Consider the following 13759-nt stretch of genomic DNA (forward strand, 5'->3'; position numbering starts at 1 on the left):
CCATGATCTTGCTGCTCTTGTTCTCCTTGGTGGTGGAGATGATGGTGCTGGAAGGTGCTGTCAGAGTGAGCTGGGTGCATCCTGTCGATCTTACACACTGCAGGCCGCAGTGCGACGGTGAAAGGATGGGGTGGATACTGAGTCCCATAGCAAGGGATGTCAATCAAGTGATATCACTGCACATAGGACACAGGAAATTCTTCCTCCCGAGATTAGTATTTGTTCTCTGACTTGTTGGCAAAGTGCAAATTGAAATGATGTTTCCTCTCACATATTCCACCCCCTCCCCCCCCCCCCAGCATCACCCTCTGCTGGCCACGTCACATATTCCAGCCTCCCCCCCCGCCCCCCTCCCCTCAGCATCACCCTCTGCTGGCCACGTCACATATTCCCCGCCCCCCCCCCCAAAACCCAGCATCACCCTCTGCTGGCCACGTCACATATTCCCCGCCCCCCCCCAACCCAGCATCATCCTCTGCTAGCCACGTTCCATGTCTAGGCCAAGTTGGCAGATGGGTGGGTAACCTGTGCCCAGGTCCCTGACTGTTCCAGCAATGCTGTTAGGGAGGGAGTTCCAGGATTTTGACCCAATGCCGATGAAGGAACGGCCGATATATGTCCAAGTCGGGATGGTGTGTGACTTGGAGGGGAACTTGGAGGTAATTACATAGAATTTACAGCACAGGAACAGGCCATTCGGCCCAACGAGTCCACACGAGCCGCCTCCCACCCTACTTCATCTCACCCTATCAGCATATCCCTCTATTCCTTTCTCCCTCATGTGTTTATCCAGCTTCCCCTTAAATGCATCTAAGCTATTCACCTCAAGCACTCCCTGTGGTAGCGAGTTCCACATTCTAACCACTCTCTGTGATGGTATCCCCATGCACAACAGTGATTGGTTTTCCCATCTCTAAAAATGCAGCCTAAAGGTATCTTGAAATATAAGTTATCTATCCCGAATACAGCCTTTCCTAACTAAGCTGACAGATACTGAGAGATGTTCCCAGAAATACCCAAAAGGCGGGATACACGGGCTCTGTAAACACCGTCTTGAACCTGTGAATTAGACTCGTTGTGCTACCTATCCCATAAAAGTCCAGCGTCCCCTCAGGGTAGTCAAGGTAGAGTCCGATTCGTCGGTGCCTCCCTGACTGCACGGTGACCTCCTGTTTATTGTGAAGGGCCAAGCACTTGCTGTTGCTGTACAACAGGCACCAGGAGAGATTGTTCCTCCCGATCAGGCTGCACATGTTCGACCCTTTCCTTTTGATTCCTTTGTAGGTGAGCCCGATTCCTGCCCAGAGTCCGCTCATTTCCACCTCCCAGTAGCAGCGGCCCTCCGATACGCTCTCGGCGCACAACACTTGGGGGAAGTTGTTGAACCTCTCGGGGTGTTCGGGGTAAGGGACGCAGTCGGGGTCGACATCCGTCACCATGCAGTTGCTGTCCGACAGGAGGAGGTGCTTGTGTGCCGTGTTGGGGTCAAATGTCAACCGGAGGGCATCTGGAGACACAAGAGAAAATAATCAATGCACCATTCCTTATAGCAACAGATTGCTAGGGATGCTGAGGTGCTGCCCCGGGGGAGTGGCAGTGGGTCAGTGGAGCAGGAACCTGCTGTCCTCTCTGAGTGACAGCATTCCTGCTCCCACCACTGCCACGCCGCCATTGTCCTTGTTGCTGCCTGTCATCCAGCCAGCCCAGACTGCTGCCGCCCATGCTGAGGAGGTGCAGTCTACAGCCGGCCCTTCCAGGCCCAGAGCTGGTCCAGGGCGTCCTGCAAGGCCATCTGAAATCTCCCGCACGGACACTCAGCAGCCTTCCACCAGCCCTGCTACAGCCACTGGGCCAACACTTCACAGGAGCACGAGAGTAGGAAAAGGCACAGTATCGACAGGCACTAAGGGATTGCACGAGGGTGAATAGTTAATATTTTTGGTGTAAATATGTGTCCACTTCTTTTTGATAAACATATTACTTCACTTACCATTCTTTTGTGGTGTCTCTCATTTCAGCTTTGTGCTGTGATATGGCCTGCGAGAGGGGTGGAATGATGGGGAGGTGGTGAGCAACGGGGATCTGGGCTTTAAGTCATCCTAGTGGGAGGTCTGTTTGGAGGAGGTGGCAGAGTTCTGTGACCACCTCCTTGGTGAAGCGGAGCCATCTAAAACACTGCTCCTCGCTTCATTGAAGATAGGAGAAGTGCTCTCGGAATACCCTCAGAGGGTGAGAGCCCTGATGTCCCTCCTCATCTCGCTGCGCACATGTTCCCATCATTCTCGCTGCCTACACTCCCTCAGCCATAGATCCTGGAAGGCAAGGTGGCGCCACTACAGTCCCCGTTAATGTTACCAAGTGTAGCAGTTTGAATCTTTGAAGGATAAATGTAGCTGCTTTTTAGTTGCCATATGACTCCTAATACAAAAGAACTTTAAATTACTGAATGAAACTGTTGCAGTGGGTGAAACTAACAAAATACCACTGAAACTGCACTAACCTGACAGCTGCGAGTGATTTCTGATGATCTTTTTAAATAACATCCCTGGAGCCGGCTTCCTGATGCTGCACACCAGCTCTCCCTTTTGGTGTTTACTCCAGGCGGTGAATTAAGTGGCAAGAATCAATTTTGCAAATCGGGTGGTCAGTGAGCGTTACACACTCACTGATGTCACAATCTACCTGGCTCTCTCTCTCTCCCCTGCTCTCTCTCTCTCTCTCTCCCCACTCTCTCTCTCTCTCCCCCGCTCTCTCTCTCTCTCTCCCCCACTCTCTCTCTCTCGCCCGCTCTCTCTCTCTCGCCCGTTCTCTCTCTCTCGCCCGTTCTCTCTCTCTCGCCCGCTCTCTCTCTCCCCCGCTCTCTCTCTCTCCCCCCGCTCTCTCTCTCTCTCTCTCTCTCTTTCTCCCCGCTCTCTCTCTCCCCCGCTCTCTCTCTCCCCGCTCTCTCTCTCTCTCTCTCCCCTGCTCTCTCTCTCTCCCCGCTCTCTCTCTCTCTCTCCCCCGCTCTTTCTCCCCACTCTCTCTCTCTCCCCTGCTCTCTCTCTCTCTCTCTCCCCCGCTCTCTCTCTCCCCGCTCTCTCTCTCTCTCTCTCTCCCCTGCTCTCTCTCTCTCTCCCCCGCTCTCTCTCTCTCCCCTGCTCTCTCTCTCTCTCCCCTGCTCTCTCTCTCTCTCCCCCGCTCTCTCTCTTAGCATGAAAGAGATATCTGGGATTGGAGGCAGCTTTAGTGATGGTGGAGATGTTGGGGTTTCCTTTGAGATCAGGAGATTTAGTGAAGGCAAGAATGTCAATAGATAGTGAGGGAAGATTTCATACGGTTTCTAGTAAGGACAGGGCTGCTTCCTGCTATATGTACGATGTAACCAGCACATAGAAACCTGTGGAGATACATAAGTGTCTACAGTAAATGTTGGCAGGTCGATCAATTGCAGGAGGCATCATGACTGCTCCCGTTCCTCTTCTCCCCATCGTGTCTGCATGAGCACCTTCCAGCAGGGGGCGACACTGAGCACCTCCCAGCAGGGGAGACACTGAGCATCTCCCAGCATGGGGAGCCACTGAGCATCTTCCAGCAGAGGGAGACACTGAGCATCTCCCAGCAGGGGGCGACACTGAGCACCTTCCAGCAGGGGGAGACACTGAGCACCTCCCAGCAGGGGGAGACACTGAGCACCTTCCAGCAGGGGGAGACACTGAGCACCTTCCAGCAGGGGGAGACACTGAGCACCTTCCAGCAGGGGGAGACACTGAGCACCTTCCAGCAGGGGCCGACACTGAGCACCTTCCAGCAGGAGGAGTCACTGAGCGCCTTCCAGCAGGGGGCGACACTGAGCACCTCCCAGCAGGGGGAGACACTGAGCACCTCCCAGCAGGGGGCGACACTGAGTACCTTCCAGCAGGGGCGACACTGGATAGCATCAGGAGTGGAAGCCCTTTCTCCGCTGACAGGCCCAGAGACACTGAGGCAAACTGTAGCACCCTAATTGCAGCACCAACTCAGACCAGCTAACTCTACACAGACAAGAGATCAAACCAGGGACCTTGCTGCTCTCCGTGGTTGAGTTCCAGTGTGATTATTTCCCAACATACACCAGCTACTCAGATGTGCAGTAATAAGAGACACAAACGTACAATGTAAATAATCCGCTCTCTTCTTGCAGTTGGAGTCCAACTTTGTTTCCACAGGGCATATAACTGGTGGGCTAGAGGAGATCGACACTTCAGTATCTGTGTGCAGGACAGAAATCAAATTCAAAATACATTCACTTGTTTCTTTGCCTGCTTTATGACATTTTGGGTGGTTATTGAAGCTGATATAGGGCAATTGAACATTGTCCCATCAAACACTCCCAGGGCAGGTACAGCACGGGTTAGATACAGAGTAACGCTCCCTCTACACTGTCCCATCAAACACTCCCAGGGCAGGTATAGCACGGGTTAGATACAGAGTAAAGCTCCCTCTACACTGTCCCATCAAACACTCCCAGGCAGGTACAGCACGGGTTAGATACAGAGTAAAGCTCCCTCTACATTGTCCCATCAAACACTCCCAGGGCAGGTACAGCACGGGTTAGATACAGAGGTAGAAAATGCTGGAAATAAAAGAGTAGCAATTTTATTTTCAGAAGCTTTGTCTTGCTGTCTGATGAGGTTTAATATAATGAGATTATAAGAGATATTCTGTTTCTCGGTCAGAATTCCAGTACTTGTGGTTTTCTTTCACTCTTTCGATCGAGAGTAAAACTCCAATAGATGAGCTCGCCAGCCAGATTGAGTACCAGACCCCAGAGTGCGCCACTGTGAGATTTTTCATTGCCCACTCAGAGCGAGATTGCCAGTTTAATCGCAGTTTAGCGTCCATTGGAAACCGTGCTGATTTCACGGAGAACCTTCACAACCAGCCGAGAGTGGGGAGCCTTTCAACACATCAGTCAGTCTTGGGTTGGAGCACAGGTCCTGGAGGTGAAGGGACATCGTGCTATCCCACTCAGTGTTTCTATCAAAGGTGCGCCTATGTGGACAGGGCTTGGTTTGGTTGTGAAACCGTCCACAGTGGAATATCCTGCCGCCGCCCATTCTCATGGGTCGAAAATTATGAAAGAAAAGAGGGAATGAACCAATTTCTAAAACACCTTTCATGACCCCGGGACGTCCCAAGGCGCTTTACAACCAATGAATTACTTTTGAAGTGTAGTCACTGTTGTAATGTGGGAAACGCAGCAGCCAATTTCTGCATAGCAAGCTCCCACAAACAGCAATGTGATAATGACCAGATAATCTGTTTTAGCGATGTTGGTTGAGGGATAAATATTGGCCAGGACACCGGCAACATGACACAGTACAGGCGGGCAGCCTGCTCCTGTGAATTCATACCCCATCAAGTGTCACCCCCCTTTAGAGGAGGAGGAAATTTGGGGGTGGGAGGAGGGAGGTGAAGACTGTCTGATGAGGTTATTGGAAAAATGACCAATTTGAAACATAACTGATGATACAACGAAGCATGATGATTCATAATCAACGGTATTTAGGGATCCTAAGGAAGTGAGACTGGGCATTCAGGCACTGCTAAGGTCACCTTGCTTACATCTCTCTCAAGTGGCACGATCCGCTGAATATTTTGTCATCCCATTTTTCTCCGGTAACTTTTGTCAGCCTACCATGACCGAGCAGCCTGGCCCCAGACCACTGGCAGTGCCAACTTTGGCCACTGAGAAGTGTGAATAATCTCTCAGGCAGGACATCCTCGGCCTATTTCCCTGTCCCCCCTCACCCCCCTCCACTCACTGGCCTCCATCTCTCCCACAGCGTCTGCCAAGCAGGTACCAAGTGGGGAATGGGAATGGGACCCACCTTCTCCCACACTAGTAGACTCACTGCCACCCCTCTGCCCAATTGGTTGTAACATGAACATGAACGGCTGCAGGGCATTCTGAAGGGGGAGGGCGAACAGTCAGAGGTCGTGGTTCACATTGGTACCAACGACATGGGTAGAAAGAGGGATGAGGTCCTGCAACAAGAATTTAGGGAGCTAGGTAGCAGATTAAAAAGCAGGACCTCAAAGGTTGTAATCTCTGGATTACTCCCGGTGCCATGTGCTAGTGAGTATAGGAATAGGAGGATAGAGCAGATGAATGCGTGGCTAAAGAGTTGGTGCAGGAGGGAGGGCTTTAGTTTCCTGGATCACTGGGTCTGTTTCTGGGGAAGGTGGGACCTGTACAAGTCGGACGGGTTGCACCTGAACCGAAACGGGACCAACACCTTGCGGGGAGGTTTGCTAATACTGTTGGGGGGGGGTTTAAACTAACTTGGCAGGGGGATGGGATACGGAGTGGAGCTATAGTAGGGGGTGATGCACAGCCAAATATAGAGGAAAAGACAAGTCAGCCTGGAAGGCAGAGCAAATATGTATTGGCACAAGGGAGTATGGCAAGGCTGGATGGCATTTATTTTAATGCAAGGAGTCTTGCGAGTGAGGCAGATGAATTGAAGGTGTTGATGAACACATGGGAGTATGATATTGTTGCTATCACAGAGACATGGTTGAGGGAGGGGCAGGACTGGCAGCTCAATATTCCGGGATATAGAATCTTCAGGCGAGACGGGGGGTGGGGGGGTGTAAAAGAGGAAGGGGTGTCGCAATATTAATCAAGGAGTCAAGTACTGCTGTAAGGAGGGATGATATCTTAGCAGGTTCCTCTAATGAGGCCATATGGGTAGAACTTAAAAACAAAAAGGGGGCAAGCACTTTGCTGGGAGTGTACTATAGGCCCCCAAACAGTCAGGGGGAGATAGAGGAACAGATATGTAGGCAAATCTCAGAGAAGTGTAGAAATAATAGCGTAATAATAGTAGGGGATTTCAACTTCCCCAATATTAACTGGGATAGTCAGAGTGTGAAAGGTTTAGAGGGTGCAGAGTTCTTAAAGTGCATCCAGGAGAGCTTTTTGAGCCAGCATGTAGAAAGTCCTACAAGAGAGGGGGCGGTACTGGACCTAACTCTAGGGAATGTAGCCGGGCAAGTGGTAGATGTGTCAGTAGGAGAGCATTTTGGTGACAGTGACCATAATTCGGTGAGATGTAAGGTAGTCATGGAAAAGGACAAAGATGGACCGTAAATAAAGCTTCTAAATTGGAAGAAGGCCGATTTTAATATGATAAGGCAGGATCTGGCCAAAATTGACTGGGATCAGCTACTTGTAGGAAAATCCACATCAGAGCAATGGGAGACTTTCAGAAAGGAAATAGAGAGAGTACAACGCCAACATGTTCCCGTAAGGTCAAAGGTGGGACCAACAAGCCCAGGGAACCCTGGATGTCAAGAATGGATTAGGAAAAAACGAGAGGCTTTTGGCAGATACAAAGGACTAAAAACAGTGGAAGCCCTAGAGGAGTATAGAAAGTGCAGGGGGGTACTTAAAAAAGAAATTAGGAGAGCGAAGAGGAGGCCTGAGAAAACACTGGCGGGCAAAATAAAGGAAAATCCCAAGGTGTTTTATAAGTATATTAAGGGCAAGAGGATAACCAGGGAAAGAGTAGGGCCCATTAGGGACCAAAGTGGCAATCTGTGTGTAGAGCTGGAAGATGTAGGTGAGGTTTTAAATAAATATTTTGCATCTGTGTTCACTATGGAGAAGGGTGATGTAGGCATAGAAATCAGGCAGGGGGATTGTGATATACTTGAACAAATTAGTATTGAGAGGGAGGAGGTACTAGCGGTTTTAGCGGGCTTAAAAGTGGATAAATCCCCAGGGCCTGACGGGATGTATCCCAGGCTGCTGTGTGAGGCAAAGGAGGAGATTGCAGGGGCTCTGACACAAATTTTCAGAACCTCTCTGGCCACAGAGGAGGTGCCAGAGGACTGGAGAACAGCTAACGTAGTACCATTGTTCAAGAGGGTAGTAGGGATAAACCAGGGAATTACAGGCCAGTGAGCCTAACATCAGTGGTAGGGAAATTATTGGAAAAAATTCTGAGGGACAGAATTAGTCTCCACTTAGAGAGGCAGGGATTAATCAGGGATAGTCAGCATGGCTTTGTCAGGGGGAGATCATGTCTGACCAATTTGATTGAATTTTTTGAGGGGGTGACTAAGTGTGTGGATGAGGGTAGTGCAGTTGATGTAGTCTACATGAACTTCAGTAAGGCTTTTGACAAAGTCCCACATGGGAGACTGGTCAAGAAGGTAAGAGCCCATGGGATCCAGGGCAATTTGGCACATTGGATCCAAAATTGGCTCAGTTGCAGGAGGCAGAGGGTGATGGTCGAAGGTTGTTTTTGTGACTGGAAGCCTGTGTCCAGTGGTGCACCGCAGGGATCGGTGCTGGGTCCTTTGCTGTTTGTAGTGTACATTAATGATTTAGATATGAATGTAGGAGGTATGATCAGTAAGTTCGCAAATGACACGAAAATTGGTGGGGTGGTAAATAGCGAGGAGGGTAGCCTCAGTCTGCAGGACGATATAGATGGGATGGTTAGATGGGCAGAACAGTGGCAAATGGAACTTAACCCTGAAAAGTGTGAGGTGATACATTTTGGGAGGACTAACAAGGCAAGGGAATACACAATGAATGGTAGGACCCTAGGAAGGACAGAGGATCAGAGGGACCTTGGTGTGCATGTATATAGATCCCTGAAGGCAGCAGGACAGGTAGATAAGGTGGTTAAAAAGGCATATGGGATACTTGCCTTTATTCGCCGAGGCATAGAATATAAGAGCAGGGAGGTTATGATGGAGCTGTACAAAACGCTAGTTAGGCCACAGCTGGAATACTGTGTGCAGTTCTGGTCACCTCACTATAGGAAGGATGTGATTGCATTGGAGAGGGTGCAGAGGAGGTTCACCAGGATGTTACCTGGGCTGGAGCGCTTCAGCTATGAAGAGAGACTGGACAGGCTGGGGTTGTTTTCCTTAGAGCAGAGAAGGCTGAGGGGGGACCTGATTGAGGTGTACAAAATTATGAGGGGCATAGATAGGGTAGATAGAAAGGAACTTTTCCCCTTAGTAGAGGGGTCAGTAACCAGGAGGCATAGTTTCAAGGTAAGGGGCAGGAGGTTTAGAGGGGATTTGAGGAAAAACTTTTTCACCCAGAGGGTGGTTGGAATCTGGAACTCACTGCCTGAAAGGGTGGTAGAGGCAGGAACCCTCACAACATTCAAGAAGCATTTAGATGAGCACTTGAAACGCCATAGCATACAAGGCTACGGACCAAGTGCTGGAAAATGAGATTAGAATAGACAGGGCTTGATGGCCAGCGCGGACACGATGGGCCGAAGGGCCTCTTTCTGTGCTGTATAACACTATGACCTTTGACTCTATGAAGCTACTGACCTTTGGAAGCTTTTGCCTCCAGATGTGGATCGAAGCAGCTATGCAGTTGCTCCGAGATATGATTGGACAGTTCAGTCATGGCGCTTTCCATGGCAGAAAATTTGACATCAACCTCACAATGCGGGAAAGGGAGAGCCTCCACAGGTCTGTTTAACGTCCGATGTTCCTGAAACATTAAAGTTATTGCATTAATTTTAAAGGAATCATGAGGTAAAAATATTCAACATACCTGTAATTTATGTTAATATGTGCAAATTCACCCAGAGGAAGCAAACTAATAGAAAGAAAAGTAAGAATTTAGTATAGTGCGTCATCCCGGCCCAAAGTTCTTTGCGTACAATGAATTATATTTGAAATACCGCATCTATTCTGTAGGCAACACGGCAGCCAGTCTCCTCACCACAAGATCCCACAGCCAGCAATGAGATCAATGACCAGTTAATGTGTTTATTGGTGGTGTTGGTTGAGGGAGGAATGTTGGCCAGGACACTGCTCTTCATCAAACTTTTATTTGTTCATGGGATGTGGGCGTCGCTGGCAAGGCCATCCCTAGTTGCCCTCGAGAAGGTGGTGGTGAGCCACCTTCTTGAACCACTGCAGTCCGTGTGGTGAAGGTGATCCCACAGTGCTGTTAGGTAGGGAGTTCCAGGATTTTGACCCAGCGACAATGAAGGAACGTCGATATCTTTCCAAGTCGGGATGATGTGTGACTTGGAGGGGAACTTGGAGGTGGTGGTGTTTCCATGCGCCTGCTGCCCTTGTCCTTCTAGGTGGAAGAGGTCGCGGATTTGGGAGGTGCTGCCGAAGAAGCCTTGGCGAGTTGCTGCAGTGCATCTTGTAGATGGTACACACTGCAGACACGGTACGCCAGTGGTGGAGGGAGTGAATGTTTAAGGTGGTGGATGGGGTACCAATCAAGAAGGTTGCTTTGTCCTATACGGTGTTGAGCTTCTTGAGTGTTGTTGGAGCTGAACTCATCCAGGCAAGTGGAGAGTATTCCATCACACTCCTTACTTGTGCCTTGTGACGGTGGAAAGGCTTTGGGGAGCCAGGAGGTGAGTCACTCGCCGCAGAATACCCAGCGTCTGACCTGCTCTTGTTGCCACAGTATTTATGTGGCTGGTCCAGTTAAGTTTCTGGTCAATGGTGACCCCCAGGATATTGATGGTGGGGGATTCGGCGATGGTAATGCCGTTGAGTGTCAAGGGGCGGTGGTTAGATGCTCGCTTGTTGGAGATAGTCATTGCCTGGCACTTGTGTGGCGCGAGTGTTACCTGCCACTTATCAGCCCAAGTCTGAATGTCATCCAGGTCTTGCTGTATGCAGGCATGGACTGCTTCAGTTGTGAATGGCACTGAACACTGTGCAGTCATCAGCAAACATCCTCACTTCTGACCTTATGATGGAGGGAAGGTCATGGATGAAGCAGCTGAAGATGGTTGGGCCTAGGACACTGCCCTGAGGAACTCCTGCAGTGATGTCCTGTGGCTGTGATAATTGACCTTCAATCACCACAACCATCTTCCTTTGTGCTAGGTATGACTCCAGCCAGTGGAGTGTTTTCTCCCTGATTCCCATTGACTTCAGTTTTACTAGGGCTCCTTGATGCCACACTTGGTCAAATGCTGCCTTGATGTCAAGGGCAGTCACTCTCACCTCACCTCTGGAATTCAGCTCTTTTATCCATGTTTGGACCAAGGCTGTAATGAGGTCAGGAGCCGAGTGGTCTTGGCGGTACCCAAACTGGGCATCAGTGAGCAGGTTATTGGTGAGTATCCCAGGCTGCTGTGTGAGGCAAAGGAGGAGATTGCGGGGGCTCTAACACATATATTCAGGACCTCTCTGGCCACAGGGGATGTGCCAGAGGACTGGAGAACCGCTAATGTAGTACCATTATTCAAGAAGGGTAGTAGGGAAAAACCGGGGAACTACAGGCCAGTGAGCCTAACATCAGTGGTAGGAAAATTATTGGAAAAAATCCTGAGGGACAAAATTTGTCTCCACTTGGAGAGGCAAGGATTAATCAGGGATAGTCAACATGGCTTTGTCAAGGGAAGATCATGTCTGACTAATTTGATTGAATTTTTTGAGGGGGTGACTAGGTGTGTGGATGAGGGTAACGCAGTGGATGTGGTATACATGGATTTCAGTAAGGCCTTCGATAAAGTCCCGCACAGGAGACTGGTCAAGAAGGTAAGAGCCCATGGAATCCAGGGTGCCTTGGCACATTGGATACAAAACTGGCTTAGTGGCAGAAGGCAGAGGGTGATGGTCGAAGGGTGTTTTTATGACTGGAAGCCTGTGGCCAGTGGGGTACCACAGGGATCGGTGCTGGGTCCCTTGCTGTTTGTGGTCTACATTAATGACTTGGATATGAATGTAAAGGGTATGATCAGTAAGTTCGCGGATGATACAAAAATTGGTAGGGTGGTAAATAGCGAGGAGGGTAGCCTCAGTCTGCAGGACGATATAGATGGGTTGGTCAGATGGGCGGAACAGTGGCAAATGGAATTTAACCCGGAAAAGTGCGAGGTGATGCACTTTGGGGGGACTAACAAGGCAAAGGAATACACAATGAATGGAAAGACCCTAGGCAAGACGGAGGGTCAGAGGGATCTGGGTGTGCAAGTACACAGATCCCTGAAGGCGGCGGAACAGGTGGATAAGGTGGTAAAAAAGGCATATGGGATACTTGCCTTCATTAGCCGAGGCATTGAATATAAGAGCAAGGAGGTTATGATGGAGCTGTATAAAACACTGGTTAGGCCACAGCTGGAATATTGTGTGCAGTTCTGGTCGCCACACTACAGGAAGGATGTGATCGCGTTAGAGAGGGTGCAGAGGAGGTTCACCCGGATGTTACCAGGGCTGGAGCGCTTCAGCTATGAAGAGAGACTGGGCAGGTTGGGTTTGTTTTCCTTGGAGCTGAGGAGGCTGAGGGGGGACATGATTGAGGTGTACAAAATTATGAGGGGCATAGATAGGATGGATGCTGAGGAGCTTTTTCCCTTAGTAGAGGGGTCAATAACTAGGGGGCATAGATTCAAGGTAAAGGGCGGGAGGTTTAGAGGGGATTTGAGAAAGAACTTTTTCACCCAGAGGGTGGTTGGAGTCTGGAACTCACTGCCTGAAAGGGTTGTGGAGGCAGAAACCCTCACAACATTTAAGAAGCATTTGGATGTGCACTTGAAATGCCATAGCATACAAGGCTACGGGCCAAATGCTGGAATATGGGATTAGATTAGACAGGGCTTGATGGCCGGCGCGGACACGATGGGCCGAAGGGCCTCTATCCGTGCTGTATTACTCTATGACTCTATAAGTGCCACTTGATAGCACTGTCGACGACACTTTCCATCACTTTGCTGATGATTGAGAGTAGACTGATGGGGCAGTAATTGGCCGGGTTAGATTTGTCCTGCTTTTTGTGGACAGGACATACCTGGGCAGTTTTCCACATTGTCGGATAGATGCCAGAGTTATAGCTGTACTGGAACAGCTTGGCTAGAGGTGCAGCCAGTTCTGGAGCACAAGTCTTCAACACGACAGCCGGGATGTTGTCGGGGCCCACAGCCTTTGCTGTATCCAGTGCGCTCAGCCGTTTCTTGATATCACGTGGAGTGAATCGAATTGGCTGAAGACTGGCTTCCTAACTTTACTCCTGACAGGCCTGGTTCTAATTTTTAGACAATGTCCCCTAGTCCTAGATTCCCCAACCAGCGGAAATAGTTTCGCTCTGTCTACCCTATCAGCGGAGCTGGGTTTGAGCCTGGGCCTGTCCCTGGGCCTGCAGTAGGTGCAATAATGGAAGTGAGGCACAGAGGGTCATTCCTGACCTCCTGCTTCATTTCCCTGGGACTTCGCTCGCTGGGTGCCCCAGTACAATGGGGGTCAGTGAAATTTAAGGTGCGCAGCGCAATAGGCAATTTATGTGCAGTTTTGCAAATGATGGAGGAAGTGTAGGAAAGAAATTGTTTCTGAAAACATTAGCAGAACTCAAGGCTGATAAGACAACAAACCAATCAGAAGCAACCTAGGCTGTTGAAGGAAGACAGAGGAAAGACAGCAGAGAGGCTTTATGACAATTTTTCAATCCATCTTAGATATCCAAATTGTGCCGGGGACTGGACTTCAGCCAATGTAACAGTCAGTGTAAGAGGGTAGAGGAGGATGAACAGGGGGAAATTTTGAGATTCATTTCTACTTAATCTGGCTGGGATTTTTGATTTAATTTCTATTATGCTACTGATATATTGGGACGAAATTGGAGAGCTCTTTCAAAGACCCGGCAGAGGCATGACAGGCCGAATGGCCTCCTTCTGTGCTGTAAGGTTCTAAGAGTCCATGATAAAGTCAGGTTCACATTACAAAGGGTTAACTCCCAGGGGCACAATGTTAATTAGGACAGTTAGTCAGAACACCAGAAGGAGCA

General features: G+C 49.7%; 1 protein-coding gene across 1 annotated transcript in view; it reads right to left on the minus strand.

Moving 5' to 3' along the window:
• Positions 1 to 436: 436 nt before the first annotated feature.
• LOC147102626 (tripartite motif-containing protein 16-like) overlaps positions 437 to 13759 on the minus strand; it is a 29439-nt gene continuing 16116 nt past the window's right edge. Inside the window, exons 4-6 of the mRNA XM_085963290.1 lie at positions 9328 to 9493; positions 4131 to 4226; positions 437 to 1507 (exon numbers count right to left, since the gene is read on the minus strand). Coding sequence (XP_085819416.1) covers positions 975 to 1507; positions 4131 to 4226; positions 9328 to 9493 — 795 coding nt within the window. The 3' untranslated portion in view covers positions 437 to 974. The remainder of the gene's footprint in view (positions 1508 to 4130; positions 4227 to 9327; positions 9494 to 13759) is intronic.

The sequence above is a fragment of the Somniosus microcephalus genome, chromosome 21 (assembly GCF_052327205.1).
Source record: "Somniosus microcephalus isolate GS21.2 chromosome 21, FLI_Smic_1.0, whole genome shotgun sequence".
In the NCBI taxonomy this organism is placed as follows: domain Eukaryota; kingdom Metazoa; phylum Chordata; class Chondrichthyes; order Squaliformes; family Somniosidae; genus Somniosus; species Somniosus microcephalus.